The 17805-nt window shown below is 52.6% G+C and overlaps 6 protein-coding genes across 6 annotated transcripts; 3 read left to right on the top strand and 3 right to left on the bottom strand.

Moving 5' to 3' along the window:
* Positions 1 to 3130: 3130 nt before the first annotated feature.
* On the top strand, positions 3131 to 6563 carry PG994_010803 (uncharacterized protein; the record flags this gene model as incomplete). Its single annotated transcript, XM_066862212.1, has 9 exons — positions 3131 to 4078; positions 4146 to 4490; positions 4891 to 4998; positions 5054 to 5277; positions 5330 to 5773; positions 5829 to 6056; positions 6129 to 6318; positions 6371 to 6476; positions 6529 to 6563. 9 exons carry the CDS (start codon positions 3131 to 3133, stop codon positions 6561 to 6563), a joined length of 2628 nt encoding a protein of 875 aa, XP_066711322.1.
* A 361-nt stretch (positions 6564 to 6924) lies between these two features.
* PG994_010802 (carboxylesterase) lies at positions 6925 to 8216 on the top strand (the record flags this gene model as incomplete). The annotated part of the gene is made up of 5 exons (XM_066862211.1): positions 6925 to 7041; positions 7102 to 7472; positions 7523 to 7826; positions 7882 to 7939; positions 8020 to 8216. The coding sequence occupies 5 exons, from the start codon at positions 6925 to 6927 to the stop codon at positions 8214 to 8216; spliced, it is 1047 nt and encodes a 348-aa protein (XP_066711321.1).
* A 109-nt stretch (positions 8217 to 8325) lies between these two features.
* Positions 8326 to 9814, bottom strand: PG994_010801 (uncharacterized protein; the record flags this gene model as incomplete). Its single annotated transcript, XM_066862210.1, has 4 exons — positions 8326 to 8706; positions 8763 to 9140; positions 9175 to 9686; positions 9763 to 9814. 4 exons carry the CDS (start codon positions 9812 to 9814, stop codon positions 8326 to 8328), a joined length of 1323 nt encoding a protein of 440 aa, XP_066711320.1.
* A 759-nt stretch (positions 9815 to 10573) lies between these two features.
* Positions 10574 to 12275, top strand: PG994_010800 (uncharacterized protein; the record flags this gene model as incomplete). Its single annotated transcript, XM_066862209.1, is given in 4 exon segments — positions 10574 to 10714; positions 10917 to 11362; positions 11373 to 11961; positions 11988 to 12275. Coding segments are annotated over 4 exon segments (1464 nt in total), but the record flags the coding sequence as incomplete, so codon positions are not given.
* Positions 12276 to 12727: 452 nt separating this feature from the next.
* Positions 12728 to 13980, bottom strand: PG994_010799 (Golgi apparatus membrane protein; the record flags this gene model as incomplete). Its single annotated transcript, XM_066862208.1, has 2 exons — positions 12728 to 13130; positions 13184 to 13980. 2 exons carry the CDS (start codon positions 13978 to 13980, stop codon positions 12728 to 12730), a joined length of 1200 nt encoding a protein of 399 aa, XP_066711318.1.
* A 1004-nt stretch (positions 13981 to 14984) lies between these two features.
* On the bottom strand, positions 14985 to 17292 carry PG994_010798 (uncharacterized protein; the record flags this gene model as incomplete). The annotated part of the gene is made up of 3 exons (XM_066862207.1): positions 14985 to 15561; positions 15615 to 16301; positions 16355 to 17292. 3 exons carry the CDS (start codon positions 17290 to 17292, stop codon positions 14985 to 14987), a joined length of 2202 nt encoding a protein of 733 aa, XP_066711317.1.
* Positions 17293 to 17805: the final 513 nt, after the last annotated feature.

Raw genomic sequence — 17805 nt, 5'->3', positions numbered from 1 at the left:
GCGAGTGCCTCTTTGTACAATATAAGCCCCGTTGGACGGAGTATCCTGGTAGTAAATCTCACGTACTGACATCCACGTAGAAATGTGGCGTTGATGTCTGCTGGGCTGATTGAACTGGACTGGCAAGCTGGCAAAGATGTGATAGCAAACAGCAGTTCTCTTCTTGATTGGGGCAATAGCGTCGCTTTCTAGTGGCCAGGCGGTTCGAAGTCAGGTCAACTACCAAGGGGCACGATATGGCAACGGCTCTGCTGTTGCTGCTGCCAGCAACACGATAATTCAATACAGATATGGACATGTAGACCATTCATGCACGGATGCTTTTCTTTTTTCCCCTGAGGTTGTAGAAGATGGCCACTACTGACTAGCAGAAGGAATTTGATTCCGATGTCAGATCGCCGAGAGACATGAGACGGAAACCAACAAACAATCGCCCCATTGGGTGTACTGGAACTGGTGGTGAGGGCTCTCCTAGCGAGGGCTCATTCTTTGCAAGTCGGCCAGAGATCGTCGCTGGGCTTGCCAGCCCTCCGCATATTGGGGATTCTGATTTCCCAATGAGACGCTACGCAATCGAACTCCATCCCATCGCATAATCGCGCCTAATAGGCCAGCATTTGTCCGGCACCAGAATTCTTCTCAGTCTGATCCAAGGTACGTACTTCGTGATTAAGGCTGGGACACACAGGAATACCTACCGAGCACCTGCATGCGCCCTCTCCTGATAATGTGAGTAACCCGCGTTACCCATCGAGATGCTCGCTTCATGCTAAGTATATAGGCCGGTGCATGTAGTCAGGTAGGGATAATCGCTGTCGATATAGAGAGCAGGGGCAATATGTGAATAAATGCTTGCCGGGTCGGATCTACACAGACAGTTGAATGTTCAACCTCACCTATTCACTGTCGAAGTCTGTCTTGCCGGCGCCCTCAGCGAGCCAAGTCTTCTTTCGAATCCTGATGAAACCGAAACGCCCCCACCATCTATTGAAGGCCACACAGCTTGACAGACAGGGGTCATTTGGTGATGACGGTCCAAGAGAGTGATTGACCGGTGGCCATCGATGATATTGCAGGCGGTTTTAAACGTGCACACGGCAATAAAAGGGAAGGTAAACCGGATAGGGAGCAGGGCAGAGTCCCGCAAAGACGCCTAACAAATCGGCGATAGCGTTTTCTCAGCTGCACTGTTTAGCCCGTCCATCACTATGTACATAGTGATGGGTATGATGAACAAGTACATTTGATGACGAAAATTGTCCAATTGAAGCTACTTGTGTAACTGATCGCTTCCTCGTACCTCTGGAGTAGGGCTGTCGATCGAACTCAACTCAGCAGCTGGTCGAGCTTTGCGTAGACACATCACCCAGATATCTCCTTGCCCTACCTCCCCTTCCTGTGCTCCGCGCTGCCCACCCAGAACTAATGCCAAACGTTTTTACGTGACCTCACGATCCAGCTACGACATGGACAACGGTATATATATATATATATATATATTCTGATATATCTCGCAAAAGATGCTTCTTGCGCATCAAATAATCTCCCGGGTTTCTGTCGCGGTAAATACATTTCCAATCTGTGAGCAAGTGACAATTCGGTCAGTCAAAGCCGCCCGAAATCTCATCAATCACGGTACAATCAAGCTACCTGCTACCTTACCTGCTACATACTATACCACACATACGTGCATCTGCAGCATGCACCCACTGGGCTTAGAAGCGAGGCGGTTTAATGTTAGCGTGGGTCTGTCAGACAGGGATTGTGTGCAGACTCCAGAGGTACCACTAACCACGAAATGGGTTAAACAACGCATCCTTTACACATCAAGATCAAGTGCGATCTCGTTGATATTAGGCACACAATCTCAGACAACAACCCGACATTCGAGCCCAAGGCGACAAAGTCAGCGAGCTCCAGGCTTTTTCGCTGTCTGTGCCGGTGGTCATTTATGTAGTGTACATACATGGTGTTGCCCAGGGATATTGTGAGGCCCGCTACGCTCACACATCTACCCCGAGTCATTGGCCCCGTCGTCTGTCGTTGCTAACAGAGCCGTGATCGGTTTAACCAGCACAAGAAGCGAAGGCGAAACTGAAACTCAAAGTGAAGATTCCACGGCTAGCTTATCAGCTCATCCCTGAATTATGCGGGAAAAGACAGCAGTGCGATGGACATATTGAGATACTACTACACTACATACATTATATCCGAATGTCGAAGGCGCCCGGGAAATCATGTTTCTCCATACAACCATAATAAGCATCAACATGCTTTAAGGCCCTAGAAGACTAACGAATCCGGCTCAGGTGCCGAAAACAAATGCTGCGGCGGATGACTTGCGAATGTCTTATGTGCGAGAGGGGCCGCAACAACCCGGTCAATTCAAGAGGAAAATAGGCCATCCCGTTGGCATCACCTGAAATAAGCATACCTAATGTCATTTTGCATCGAGTGGTCAGAACTCGTTGTCTCAAGTGAAGTAGAGCAGCAAAACAACCAAATAGCGAGCGTCCTAAGCAATGGGATTCGTAGTGTGTTGTTGATTGGGTTGTTATTGTAAATTGTGGTCGAAGTCAATCTTCGATCAGGCAAGGACAGCTGCATGTGTAGAACAATCACCTCTCCACATAATGAAGGAAGTACAGAGGGCTTGTTGGATATCTCAACCAGGCTGGCTTGCCGGATATTCCCAGCGGCAGGCTCTTGGCTCCAACCTTCTCCATTAGTGAGTTGAGAAATTGACGAGCTTCGACCTGACGTTGGATCGGAACCAGGGGGGAACGCACGAGCCAGCCAATACAATGCAACCACTTAAACAACCGAGGAATCAGTCCACGTGACCTCGTGTGAGGTGGAGTGCGTCTTCTGGCGCTGGATTTCCCTCCTCTGCACCTCGCGTCGCGTCAGGCTGCAGTCGACTGTTTTGGGCTGGTGACAGAAACTGGATGCCTTCGCTCTGGATATCTAGGCAGCATATGTGACCTTGGGTTCTTTGCTTTTCGTTGACCGTATTCCATGCCACGGACGAGTCCCGAGTCACGCATTGGGCCCTGACAATCCTAGACAAACATGCCCGGCCCGGCCCTCCAATCACCTTCCCGCTCTCGCCCCATGTTAGACAGCCATTATGGCCTCCCGACAAGGTCTATTTCACCAGACCACTGTGCAAAATGTAGCTCAGCAACACAATCCTTATGGCACCACTACGGTCACTGGAACCAAAAGGTCTTTCTCTACTGCTGATGTGCATGGCCACAACTCCCAGGGTCTGGTGGACAGGACTGGATTTCAGAGAGCATCCTCAATCAGTGCAGCAACACCCAGGTTGCGTGCAAGTGCCATAGACACCACAGACCCCGGAGCAAGCCAAGAGATATCCGAATATTCTCAGAGGAAAGCGATATCTTCAACGCCCACGTCGTATGTAGACAGGGCGCTTCAACTGTCGCATCCCAGATATGCCCTTCCAGAGGGTTTGATCACGAACTTTGCTTCTCTTGGCATCAAGGACATATATCCTTGGCAAAAACAATGTCTCATGGGACCTGGGATCTTGACGGGAAATAAAAATCTTGTTTACACTGCACCAACGGGTGGCGGAAAATCGCTAGTCGCCGACGTGCTCATGCTCAAGAGAGTTCTTGCAGACTCGGACTCGAAGGCGCTCCTGGTTCTTCCGTACGTTGCCCTGGTCCAGGAAAAGGTCCGGTGGCTTCGAAACGCGGTTCAGGGCCTTCGACGTAAAGAACCCGAGGGGGCTTCCGAAAAAGAACCAGGGCTTTGGCGCAAGCGGGCAGACGAAGGGACCATCCGAGTTGTTGGATTCTTCGGCGGCGGCAAGGTGAGAGCTACTTGGGCAGATTTCGATATCGGAGTCTGTACTTTCGAAAAGGCGAATACCCTGATCAATACCGCCATAGATGATTATTCCATTGTCAAACTCCGAGCAGTTGTGCTCGACGAGTTGCATATGATCGATGATGATCACCGCGGCTATCTTCTTGAGCTTATGGCCACCAAGCTTCTCAGTCTTGAGCAAAACGTTCAGATTATTGGCATGAGCGCAACACTGTCTGTAAGTGGATGGGCTTCCTCCATGTTCTGTGTCCTAGAATATGACTGCGGACTGCTAATGCGCCCAGAACATCGACATATTGGCCAAGTGGCTCGATGCGCATACTTACCAAACGTTCTACCGGCCAGTCCCCATTGAAGAGCACTTGGTTTACGATTCCAAGATCTATGCTGCCTCAGCCACGGGCTCTTTGCTGAAAGCAGTCAGCCAGCTTGCTCCTAATGTCTTACCTTCGCAGTCTCCGTCAGCACACCTGAGGCTGACCCGTCCTTCTGATCACAAAGAATTCAAGGATCCCGTCCTCAATACCGTCATCGCTCTTGCTAACGAGACCGTGCGTTCTGGCTATGGTGTACTAGTTTTCTGTAGCAGTCGGCCAGGGTGCGAGTCAGACGCCCGCTTGATTGCCCGCGTCCTACCTGATTTGTACGAGATCGATCCATCTATCTCGGAGCAGAGGTCAGATCTCTTAGGAGAGCTTCAAAGTTTGCCCACGGGGTTAGGTAAGCGACTTTCGAGATCTATTCCTTCCCATTCCAGTCGTTATTCCTCGTTATCCCAGTGTCACAGGGGGGTGAAATCACTTTTTATTCGAGGAGTTGCCTTTATTCCCTCCTAAGACATCTCGTTTTTTCCCAAGAAGAGTAATACTAACGCCGAGAGTCGGTAGATCCTAGTCTTGCTGACACCATACCCTTCGGCGTTGCTTTTCATCGTATGTATTTGACGTATTATATGTGAAGATGGAGCTGACATGATTGCAGATGTAAGTATGGAGCTGTGCTGTCGCTGTCTTGGTCTAACACGTATAGGCGGGCTTAACGATTGAAGAGCGTGACCTTCTTGCAAATGCCTACGATAGTGGCGTGTTAAAGGTTATAGTTGCTACCTGTAGCTTAGCCGCTGGCATAAATCTGCCTGTACGCTCGACCCCGTCATCTGGATTCGTAACCTCATAACTGATTGATACTCCAGGCTAGACGGGTAATCTTACACAATGCTCGAATGGGTCGCGATCTTGTCGGTCCCTCTATGTTGCGGCAAATGCGTGGGAGAGCGGGACGGAAGGGTAAAGACGAGATTGGCGAAACTTACCTTTGCTGTCGCAAAGCCGACCTCGAGGGAGTTATCGCGCTGATGCATGCCGAGTTGCCTCAGGTCTCCAGTGGACTGATAACGGACAAACAAAGAATTCAACGGTATGTTTCGGCCGATGGACTGAATATTGCGGGATGACTGATGCTTTCTCAGCACGCTCCTGGAATCCGTTGCAATACGCCTCGCAACGGGGAGAGATTCGCTCGAGGACTTCATGCGCAGGACCTTGCTAAATCAAATAGAAACCCCGAGCACCGTACAAAGCCATGTCGAATCAGGTCTCAAGGATCTCAGCGAGATGGGCTTTATTGAATTTGACGACTTCGGGAATCATCAAGCTACCCAACTAGGCAAGGCTGTTGTGGCTTCCTCTCTGGAGCCAGAAGACGGGGCTTTTGTCCATCGCGAGTTGCAGAGGGCTCTACGGGCTTTTGTGATGGATGGTGAAATGCACATTCTTTATACCTTCACACCAGTGCAGGACTTTTCCATCACTATTAATTGGAAAGTTTTCCGAGACGAGTTGGAAAGGCTGGATGAAAGTGGTTTACGAGTCCTTAAGTTCCTCGGCCTGAAGCCAACAATGATCAACCGCATGTCAGTACTTTCTTTACAGGGTTGGCTCGTATCCCTCTGGCTGACTTTCTTGTAGGGCTCAAGGGGGGAAGATGAATGTATCTACGCCTGAAGAGAAGGAACTAGCGCGGGTGTATAGCAGGTTCTACCTAGCTCTTCAGCTTCGAGACTTGTGCAATGAAGTACCCATACATAGTGTGGCACGGAAGTTTGACGTGCCCAGAGGTACAGTCCAGACTTTAGCCCAAACGTGCCAGGGTTTCGCGGCAGGAATGATCAAGTTTTGCCAGCTCATGGGCTGGGGGTATGTCGCATCTTTTTTTCCCCCAGATCGTCGGTTGTTCATCAGGCAATCCCCTGGCTAACACGGGAGTAGTGTCATGGCGGCAGTGCTTGACCATGTGGCGGACAGGCTCAAGGCTGGAGCGAAGGCCGATTTGCTGGCGCTTGCACAAATCACCTTTGTCAAAAGTCGAACCGCTCGAGTCTTCTACGAGAACGGTTACAAATCCGTTGCTGCTATTGCCAATGCCGACCCCAGAGAGCTTGTGCCAGTTCTGATGCAGGTAAGGATCAGTACCTCAGTGTCTACGATGCCACATACTGATAAGCCACCAGGCGCAACCAACGAAGCTGCGCCTGAAAACGAAGGATGAACAAAAGTATGAGGAGAAGCTGCTAGCCAAGGCTAACGTGATCTCGGATTCTGCGAACCGGCTTTGGCGTAAGTGTCTATGGCTTTCGTACAGAATATGCCACGAGCTAATTCGTCCTAGAAATCGAGATGCAACAAGAAATAGACGAAGGGTAGAGGCGACTATAACAACTTGAAGATTGCCAAGCCTACACACCAATTTTGCCCAAGACGCACCTGTCGGGGATTGCTCCGGTTTACCAGAAATGGCGGGTCTGACCTGCCCAAAACGGCAGCCCAGACTCCTGGTGGAGGGATGCTCCAGGTGTAGATGCGCGGGGTATTAGTAGTCTGGTGCCGTCTAGTAGTGATGCTACGTATATAGGTAGAGGGATTCTCGTCACATAGGATCGGAGCATGTTCAAGGGTCCTTTTGGGGAATAGACTATGTTATACCTGATGAGGGCATAATCATTGATCGCGGCGCTGTCCCTGGCCCGACTTGTTCAAGCCCAGGGTTTGGTTGCGCACCTTGACTATGGCACCTTCCAAGGAGCATATAACGCCGAGTACAGCATCTCTTACTGGCAGAAAATTCCTTATGCGGCGCCACCCGTGGGAGAGAATAGGTATGACATACAAGAAACGTCTTTTCGTGGAACTGGGGAGCTGTTATGCGGCGAATGACTGAATCTACGGCGGTGGCTTCGCCCAGGGTTCTGCCTCCTTCACCTTCCCACCACCCGCATACCTGATCCTGAATGTGTCTTCTTCGTACTCTTCTCCCACCGGAAATCACGACGACGGCATGCTCTTCGTGTATCCGAACTACCGCGTCAACGCCTTCGGGTTCCTGTCCGGGCGCCAGGTCGCTGACAGTCTGCGGTGCCTGAAGCAGGTGGACGTGCAGACGCTTCGCGAGGCGAGTTTGCAGGTCACCGCGAGCCACAAGTACACGACGTCGTACTACTCATGGGTTCCCGTGATTGACGGGACATTCCTACCGGAGCCCCTATCCGAGGCCGTGACCAAGGTTAATAATGATTCGCGTTGCCGGCAGAGCAATCTACAGTTCGCTTTCGCCATGTACAACACGCATGAGGGCGAAAGCTTCATCCCCACCCCGGGCTTGAAAGCGTAGAGGGCACGGGGGATCCGCCGTTCAATGCGTCTGTCGCCTCGTTTCGCGAGTGGGTTGCTGGCTATCTGCCTACATTCTCCAGCGCAGATCGTCAAAGGCTCGAGGAGCTGTATCCGGAAAGGGGAAGTACAGGCTCTTCACCCGGCGGCTACAACGACACGTATACCCGGGCCGGGCTGGTGTATCGCGACTCCGGCCTTGCCTGCCCAGCGTACTGGATTACAGGTACGGCGCCCAAGGGGGGCTGGTTGGGCGAATACACCATCGCACCGGCCAAGCATGCCTCAGACGTGTATTGGGTAAGTGCGGTAAGGGTTCACGGCGGACGAACGTATACTAAATTTCAGTGACTAGTGGAATTCGGTCAATTCGGCCCAGCATACAGATCGTATGCACTACGAAGGTTATGCAGGTAAGTAGTAACTGATGCCTGGCCATCTAGGCGTCTGATGTAATCCTATGATACAATGTGACTGACGGCCCGATAACAAGGGGCGATGAGCTCCTTCTTCATGACCGGAGACCCTAACGCTATGAAGCTGACCCCTGAAGACATACCTGGCGTACCACCCCTGAAGTCCGGTCTAGAATTTGTGGTTGATGGTCTGGGGTTTTCGACGGCAGGGCTCACGGAATTTCGGAAAAGGTGCGACTTTTGGCTAGCTATGGCATCTCATGTACCTATATGATGTCTTCTCATATAATGTTTATTCCGATTTGGTCAACTTCGTCAATACAAACAAGCTGCTAGCTTCTAACACTTCGAAATCTCAGCGATTCCTACGGGCGTCCGTGCAACTAGTCGATGGTATCATCACGTAACCTCAACAGCTCACGGAACACAGCTTCCGGCCGGCTTCTCATGGCGCTGTGATAAAGAACATTGGTTTCGAAAACCTTGATGCCCTTGATCTTGGAGGCGGTGACCCTAGCCGTACCAGGGTCGACATACATGTCTTCGTAGCATGCTGCGTAGACCGGCACCTCGTTCTTTTGAAGCTGCTCGATGTCGTAAAGAGGCGGCCATTTGTCGAACTCGGCGAGAATCTGTGCAGTCTCCTTGAGCGGCTTCAGCCCACCGCAGACGTCAAAGTAGAACGAGTAGACCATTTCTCCAGAGAAGTACATGGGCTCGTCTTCTTTCAGCGATTGTGGCCCAGCCCAGTCCTTGTTAAGCCACTGGTAACGGCTCAGCGTCTTGCCCACACGCTCAGCCGCCCAATTTGCCGCTATACCTGGGCCGTATATCCAACAGGGCTCGTGTAGCAACGCCGTATATTGGGAGCATTGTCCCAACCCTGGTCCTGCTCAAAGGAGTTCAGTGTTGCCCTAGTGAAGAGGCCAAACTGATCCAGATCTGCTTTCATCTTCAGTATCGTATTGTGGACCTGGTCAATTCCCCCATGAGCGCCGAAGTTGAGACCGATAGTCATAAGCCGCGGAACTGTCAGGTAGCCCCCGCCCGGGAGAAGGACACCTTCGTTGCCCCCAAGCTCGAGAATTCTCTTGGCGACTTCCTTGACGACAGCAACATCACCCAGGAATTTCTTGTAGTAGTCTTGGTTGCGTTCCATGACCTTCTTATAAGTTAGGGCGTAGACTTCCTCCGGGCCCTTGTCCAAGGCGGCTAGACCCCCCGTTATGAACGATTCGCGTAATCCTTCTGGGGTGGAAAGACAGGTACGTTAGGCTGGTCATGCCGCCGAACGACTGCCCGAAGATTGACCATTTCTTCTTCTCTGCTGGGTAGTCTTTGGTCAGATACTTGCGGACGGCTTCACAGTCTCTGACGATATTGTCTGCCCGGAACAGCTTCAGGTAGTCCGCTTGTTCCTGAGGTCCACCGACCAAGGGAAGTGTCTCGGCGGAGACGGTGGCACTGAGACCAACCCCACGATAGTCGAGCATGAGGAGCTCGTAGCCTCTGTCGAGCATGTAACTCGACAAGGGGCTATCCTGAGGCGTAGGATTACCATAGCCAGGGCCTCCTTGCAGGAAGACAAGGTAGGGCTTCTGGTTGGATTTGTCGTCGGCAGCGGACTCTACTAACGGTCTCTCGTATCTGACGGCCGAGCGGGCGAACAGCTTGAGCTTCCAAGAATCAGGGTTCGAGTAGTCCAGAGGTACCTCGAACCAGAGTTCGGTCACCAAGATCTTGCCTGGAATTTACCTCACATTAGTTGAACTCTTGCAATAACTACGTTGAGTACAAGGTTCAAGTCGATGGCAACGTACCAGGGACCAGGAACGGCTGGCTCTTCAAGATAAGTTTGGCGACGTGATCCATGATGAATAGCCGAACGAAGCTGGTCAAATGAGAAAACAGGAGGTGACGTCTGTAGAAAGCTCGATGCTGTTTATGTTAGGTATCAATGTAAGTATATATGTATTTATCTGCGAGCTGTATGTACATCCATGTTGGGTAGCATTTACGATGGAAGCATGGATTGAGGGAAAGAGTCAAGGTTGTCTAAGCAGTTGCCCTGTCTACGACGCTGCAATCAATGTAAACCCCTCGTTCAAATGCATCGAAGTGAATGGATGGTGATAAGATCTACCAACGACCAGATCAGACAGACCAGCGTTGCACAGCATTAAGTCTGAGATATTATTAGGCGTAATAAGTACCTCTGCTACAAGGAGAGACATCTGGACCGGCACAGCGTAAATGCTAACCTTACAAACGCATCTTGACCACCACCTAACCTATCTGTTCGGGTTGGATAGGATGAGCCAAATGCTCTTCAATCAATTCGATTCAATCATCTATCAGTTGCATGGGTCGGGTATCCTTCAGTAAGGACTTAGGTAACCTAGCCTAAGTAGATAGATGCCTCGGAGGTAGGCTGGGCTCCAACTCCGACGCTGGCCGGCCAATGAGTACGTCCCCGACCAGAAAGCTGCATAAGCTGCCATTCCAGCAGAACCGGGGCAAACCTTCAGCACTATTTCTTCTCCTCCAGCTTCCTTCATCACCTTCATCCTCATCCATAAAAGAACAAAGAAAAATCTTCTTCTTTCTCCCCTACTCGTCGTCTGACAACAGACTCGAATGCCGCAGGAAATGAATCAACAGGGCCTCACACAGACCCTGATTGATTCTTTTAGCGCTCTGGCAAATGAAGTCCAGAATCTAACTGACCGTCAGACCATCTTGGAGCACAAGCTCCGCTACGCTCATGAACAGGTAAGAAACAACCCCCTTCCTTCGCATCCTTCTATCTTCCTCCCCCTTCGTATGATGATACACATTAGCTCTCAGATCAAGAGCTGCTCAATGCAACCAAGATTGACACCATTTACCACTGTCTGACTCAACACTTGTACTCCCGCTTTTGCCTACAAAACCGTGTTCGGAGCTGCTCGGCTAACCTGAACACAACCCACAGTACCAACAGCTTGCCGATAGATATGCACCGGCTTCCACAGAAATCTCAGAGACGCTGGTGAAGTTGCAGCTGCCTCCTGAACTGGAAAACTCCTCACTAGCCAACACAAACCCCGTGCCTCTACCCAAGCGGAAGCCTTCCGACTCCAAGCATCAGATCGCATTGCTCATCAGGGAGGGCAGGCGTGTGGCATCCTCACTCACGGAACTGAGCCGGAGCAGTCACTCTAGCAGAGACGACTCTCTGCCTCCCACCACTATGACGTCCATGTCTACAATTCTGGAACAAGACTTCACAGTCGAGGGCAAGAAGAAGGGCTCGCTGGACTGTCCTTTCTCGAGACCAATCTCGGAAGAGGCTGAAGTGCAAGGTGCCCAAGATGCCAGCCAGCAGGCCAACGTAGACTCCACACCGCACCACTCGTCTGATCCTATTTGCGCCGCCATGTATGTGGAGACCGGTTCGCAACACGCTCCCCTCAGCCCAGGGCGGTGCATCCAAGTGTCCCATACGATATATGGATCAACACTCACCCGAGGAAATCGCTCACTATCTAGAGACGCATAAGCATGAGCTTCCACGTAGTCATGAGGTGTGCGTACGGAGATATCAAAAGAACGAAGAGCACATCCGAAAGCTGGATGCCAAGTATGGAAGTCTGGTTCATATGGTCGAAGGGCTCAGCCGGATTCATCAACCCATGTTGCCGGAGCAAGACACGAGACCACAAAGTGATGTTGAGAGAACCTCGGACGATCGAGTTCAGACGTGGGCGGAGACTGTCAGTGCCATTACTGATGACCCTGATCGCACCGCATTGGAGGACAACTCGTCAGTCGAGGAGGATCGTCAGAGTCACTTTGATCGTCCACTCAAGGAAGTCCGCGTTGGCGAGTCTCCTAGCCGCCCATGGGGTATATCCGTGCCGATTTACGACACACTGTCGCAGCGAGGCGACGGTCCTGAGCGTCCAGAATCGCCGCCACCTGCGCCAGTTCATATGCCCTCGCCTGTGCCAAATCCTGAGACGCCAGGTAGAAAACTGGTAAATGTCCTTTCGATCATACCAAGATGAAGATGAATGGCTTGACTCCTCCGCCTATACCTACATTGGAAGACAAAAGTTCAGACAGGCTCGACGGTGCCCCAAGCCACCTGCCCTTTAGTCCTGCCACTCAAACCCATGCTCCTCCACCTCCCATGACGACCCCTGGTCAACCCACGTTCCTAGATGCCAAGCAATTTGCGCGCCCTACACCGGCAAACACACAGATGATCTTCACAGGACCAGTCTTTATTGGGTATCCCATGGAACAAGCTGTACAGTTCATGCAGCATTTTCAGGGGCAACAGCAGTGAGCCTACGCGGCCACCACCCTTGTGACGTTTATTGAACATTGATTCTCTTACTTTTGAGCCAGCAACAAGTTGGATTTAGGGTTTTTTATTTGCTGCATGGCGTTTCTGCCTCTCGAGCATTGGCACGGCGTTTACTTGTATTTCTAAATTTGCTTGTACTAGTTGGCGAGACTCAAGATACCCCTAAGAATGTTTGATGCATTGCTTTTGATAGTTTTAATGAAACGCGACATTGCCATTGCCTCATCGCTACAGCATTTTATCCTTCTGCGGCCAGTATGACTTTTGTTAACAATGACATGTATCGCGATACAACGGTAACTTAACCCCAAACCCTTCCTAAGTAGATTGTTGGATTCGTAGTAGTCCTGAACGCCTGGCCAGACAAACCCCGCCATCCCATGGACCTTCCTGCCTGTCTATACCTGCCATACAAACACTCACTGTACAGTCTATTTATCGGTATTTTCGTGTGGACTGTCATCGTCCCTGTACCCGTGCTCCATGGCGTCGGTTTCCCACAGAGAGATATCGTCATCGTCCATCAGCGCGGCAGCATCCGTCTCGCCCCGTCTCGACGACCTGCTGCCACCACCCATAGTCGTCGAGAGAATACCCTGTTCCAAGTCCCCGTCCTCGTCGCCGTACCCGCCATAGGGGACCTCATCCGCGGGGTCGATGATGCCGCCCGTCTCGGCGGCCTCCTCGAGCGCCAGCTCCTTGGCGCGCGCCATGGTGCGGCGGTAGATGACGAGGCCGATGACGGTCCCGACGACCATGCTGAGGAGCATGCTCAGGTAGTTGATGGCCTTGTCGCCGGCCGTCATGGCGTCGCCGCCCAGCAGGGCGAGGCGGCTACCGATAAAGACGTGGATCAGCAGTTTCGGCGAGGCGAGGCCGTCGCCAACGCGAAGCTCAGGGGGCTGATGCTGGGGATGGTCGCGAGGAAGCCGTTGCTCAGGCTGTAGGGTAAGGGGCAGAAGCGGATGGCGGCGAGGACCCAGAGCCCGTCGTGGCGCAGGACCTGGCTGAGGGCGACGAAGCGCTTGTCGTTGCCGACGAGGCGGTCGACGTAGCTGCTGAAGACGGTGCGGCTCGTGAAGAAGGCCGTCGTCGAGCCGGCCACCGTCGCCGTCGCCACGATGGGCCAGCCGCCGGGGAAGCCGTACACCAGGCCCGCGATCGTGATGGTCGTGCTGTAGCCGATCATGGGCGGGAAGGCGCAGCCGAACGTCATGAGCCAGACGATCAGCCAGCCGCCGGGCAGGTCCCGCCACCCTTGCGCGAACGGCATCAGCCACGCGAAGATGCGGTGCGAGAAGACCAGGAACACGACGCCGAGAACCAGCACGCCGACGCCCGCCGCCGAGGCCGCCATCTGCTGCCAGAAGGTCAGGCGCGAGTACAGCCGCAGGGCCCAGTTCATCGCGTTGGTGCTCGTCCGCAGGATCCGGGCGCCGAGGGGCTGTTCGCCGCCGCCATTATTATTGTTGTTGTTGCTGCGGCGGGCAAAGGAGGTGGTGGAAAGACGGGTCGCGCTGGAGTTGGCTCGGTTCGGACGCACCCAGGGTGGTGGTCGCTGCTGGGAGGGACTCGTCGGGGAGGAGGCGATGAATTCGGAGCGGCCGGTCGTCGGGGTGGGCGTGCCGATCGGGGAGATGGGCAGCGAGAGCGCTTGCGCGGTGGATGCGTAGTCGGCTGGCATGTTTGGCAGGAGGAGGATAGGATAGGGAGGATATTGGCGGAAAAATGTTGATTTAATAAATATAGGTCTTCTCTCCTTTCCTGTCTACTTTATCCGGTCTCGAGGACGAATGTGGTGATAGTGGTGCTTGTGGTGGGCTGACTAGAAAAACCAAAGGGGCCTTCCAGATCAACGAACCTCCCCAAGAAGTGACTGCTAATAGATAATTGTCGCCCAGAGCTATTCCTCCATGACAATATTCTGGTTTGGTCAGGGCATTCGTTTGGTGTTCACTTGCTGTTCAATGCTAGATAAGTAATATATGTAGGTATGTACGTATGATGTACTTTATGTAAGTAGTAAGACGGACGGGCTCAGCCACACAAGCTGACTGAAGGATGGTGGAAAAGGATGGATGAAAATATATTTTGACAGCCCAAGCCGGGCAACTATTGATAATAAAACAAGAGGAGAACCACTACTTTGCACATGAACATGGCGGAATATCACAAGAAAGCAGAAACAGAAGGAAACAGCCCTTTGGCCAAATTTAACCATTGACTCGTTTCATCTGGTTCAGCCCATGTCACAGACTCGTAGCAATGCTTGACCAAGCTTGACCTACCTGATCAGTCTAAGACGAGGGCCTAGAAGCAAGCAGCTCCGAGTGGATTACATCATGCAGGGGTCTTGTCAGTCCTCCAAAAGGCACAAAGCCCCCCAAAGCCCCCCAAAGCTTCCCGACAGCTCCGGCCCCGGGTGGCAGCCTAAGCCAGGGGCTAAGGGAGCTATGGCCCCCTAAGTAGATCCCGGATCGGCCACCCAAAGGCTTCAATTAGGTAAGTCCCTTCTTGATGCTACAGCTCGCCTATCTACATCGGGGTTGATCGAATCGTGGATTTAACCTTGGGGGTCTCGCTCGAAATAAGAGTACGAGCTTTATGAGAGATGCATCATTTGCTAACACTCGGTATGTAAACCGTAGTCAGTTAGTGGTTCCTTTCTTTATTTGTCTTCTCTATCTGTCACCTGACTTTACTCCCACCACCGCTGGGGCCTTTCGGGGGATCTCTAACCAGAAGCCTGACGGTACCATCCCCAATCTCCTTTCCTTGACTGAGGATGTCCACCTTCTCCTTGGCCTCGTCCTTCTCCTTGGTACTATCGCTGTTTCGAGACAGCGACTTGTCCCAGCTTCGCGCGTCTATGCCCAGTATACCGCCCATGTTGTTGCGGTCGCCAGGGACCGAGAACTCACGGTACGCATACCGCCATTCATTGAGGAAGTTGCGAATTGCTTTGCCTACCTTGTCCTTGCCATTCTTGCTATGGTGACCGGTACCGGTGATGGCGTAGACAGGACGGCTTTCCTTGCTGTTGTCAAGGAGCACACGCTCTAGATATTCGACGGCTTCTTCAGGATGGAGTCCATGGAGATCCACGTAGATCTCATTTCCGCCATTACCGGCTTTGTTGCGCTCCTCATACAGCTCTCTGGCAGCGTCGCGGTGAGCTTTCCTCATAAGGTCGTTTTCACTCTGACCCCGGAGGCTGAGCGCCTTCGCAGCTCGGGCATCATTTCGATTCCAGGCTTGAGCAGCACTGAATGATTAGGGTTAGCAAAAGCCTTGATATATGGCTCACAAGTGACTTACCTCTGCAGAAACTTATTGCGGAGGCCACCGTGCCTAATGGCCTCCTGGCGAGCCTTGAGATACGCCTTGTTGGCTTTCTCTCCTGTTTCCAACCAAGGAATGTGCTTGGGGCTAGGAATGGCTTGGGCTGCAGCGCTGTTCTCACCATCCCTCATATTAGTAGAGCTTCCGTTGCGCCCAACCTTCTTTCCCTCGGGCTTTCCCACAGATGGTGCAGGCGATGGCGACATCTTCACTATATCGGCCATTGAACTAGGCGTGAAATTCTCCTTGTTGCCATGGCCATGTCCACCTCTCTTCCCATGGTGCTTCTTGCTTGGCTTCGCGGAAGCTGACCCGAGCGAAGGGAACGCATCATTATCGTCGATAGCAGGCGCAGCCAGTGATTCTCGTGGCTGATGACGGCTGTTGGGTCGCGATCGCGAACGATCATTGGCATGATGGTTTTGCGGCCAAAGGCCTGGAGGCGGAGTAAGACCATTTGTCGAAAAGCTGAAGCTGGGCGCGAACGGGTTGAGCTCCGGCGTGGTTGGACGGAGTGCCGGGAAAGATGTCAAATCCTGCACCGAGAGGTTCTTCTGCGGCGGGGTGCTGCTTTCATCTACAGACAGCTTGTTCATGAGATGTGCGGGATCGTGGGAGAACATGCATGTTGCGCCTGCAAGACAGTTGCCCATGACCCAATACCTGTTGTAGTTAGCACATGACGATAGCTTCAAGCATAGAAGGGTCCCACATACTTGCACAAATGATTGCTCAGGTCGTGGCTGAATCGGCAGTCGGCGCGCAGACACTGGCCCTGAGACAAATAGAACTTGCAGATTATGCCCGACTTCTGTTGGTTTGAAGGCGTGATGGGCCTTCCACCATCTGGGGTTAGAGCTTTGCCAATGAGGATACTCTTGGCTTCCGGAGTGAGATGCGTAGCATTTGCAGATTCCTGTCCTTGACTATCCATGATAGCAGCAACAGTAGCACTGAGATCATAGCCGTGGAGAGCAAGGGCCTCCTCGATCTCATCATCTGTCTTGGACTGCCCCAGTATAGAGCGCAGCATATCGTAAGGTGTCATATCAGCTTGCTGCGCAGACACATACTCGGGAGCGGCTGCGTTCAGGCCGCTCGGAGTGCCTACGGAAGAAGAGATACTGAGGGCATCGTCGCTGACAAGCCAGTCGACATTCTCCGACTGGAAGTCACCATAGATTTCCTGCGCGGGGCTGGTATCACTTGCGAACTCGTACGCGTTGAGGTTCGGACTATGCGGGATCACGGGCGCGGCAAATGCTAGGCGTGGCGACGGTCGGGGAGACGAGAACGGAGATACCGTCGACGACTTTGTTCTACTGAGCGTGCTAGGCACAAAGCCCGGGGGCGCGAGAGGGCTCACACCTAGACGCGGAGAGCCGGAGACCGGTGTGGCGGATGAGCCCCCCCTCCATGATGCGGGAGACGGGCGCCGGAGAATAGTCTGTCTAATGGGCGGGGGTGAGGTGGCAGTGCCTCCGCCTTCGCGGTATCTCCATAGGACGTCAAGCACGGCGTTTTCTAGGCTGTTCCCGCTCAGAGAGGTCTCTGTCTTGAGCAGCTCCTCGAGCTTGTCCGTCTTGTCTTCTTCTTCCAGCGAGGGGTCCTGCAGGACCGGCAGGCATATCTCGTACGTGTCGTCCGAGACCATGATGGCGCGAGAACTTGTAGTGTAGGTATTGGTCGAGCGAACGGAAGAAAGGGGGATTAAGACGAGTGTTGGTCAGGTCGGTTTAAAAACGATGGAGATGTAGGTGTAGCAGGGGAGCTTCTGGAAGACGGATGGGACGAATCATAGGGCTGACTGGCTCGATAACTGGTAAGCAGAAGAATTGATGGGTGATCAAATCTAGTGTATGTTTATGTATATAATAAGTTGTGAGAGTTGGTTTCGGTCGCAAGATGTCGAGACAGGCTGCATCGAAAAGGGATGCCCCCAAAGAAACGAAACGGCGAAACGGGGGTGGGAGCAACCGTGGTCAGGGGCGGAAAACGAAGGACACGAATGCTAGCTGAAGGCCGGCCACAGGTGCATGATTGGTTCCAAGAAGATCGAGAAGTAGTTGGGGGGTTGAGGTAAGAGAAAAGCCAGGCAGCGAGTGCGATCGAAGCCGGCGATGACTTCTTTTGGCGGTTGTTGCTCAGCTGCGACCCAAGTTGACGA

Source organism: Apiospora phragmitis (assembly GCF_038363925.1).
Source record: "Apiospora phragmitis strain CBS 135458 chromosome Unknown utg000010l:1.0-9815664.0:1.0-9183399.0, whole genome shotgun sequence".
Lineage (NCBI taxonomy): Eukaryota > Fungi > Ascomycota > Sordariomycetes > Amphisphaeriales > Apiosporaceae > Apiospora > Apiospora phragmitis.
Note: the sequence above shows the minus strand (reverse complement) of the source record. Positions and strands in the feature narration are given on the sequence as shown.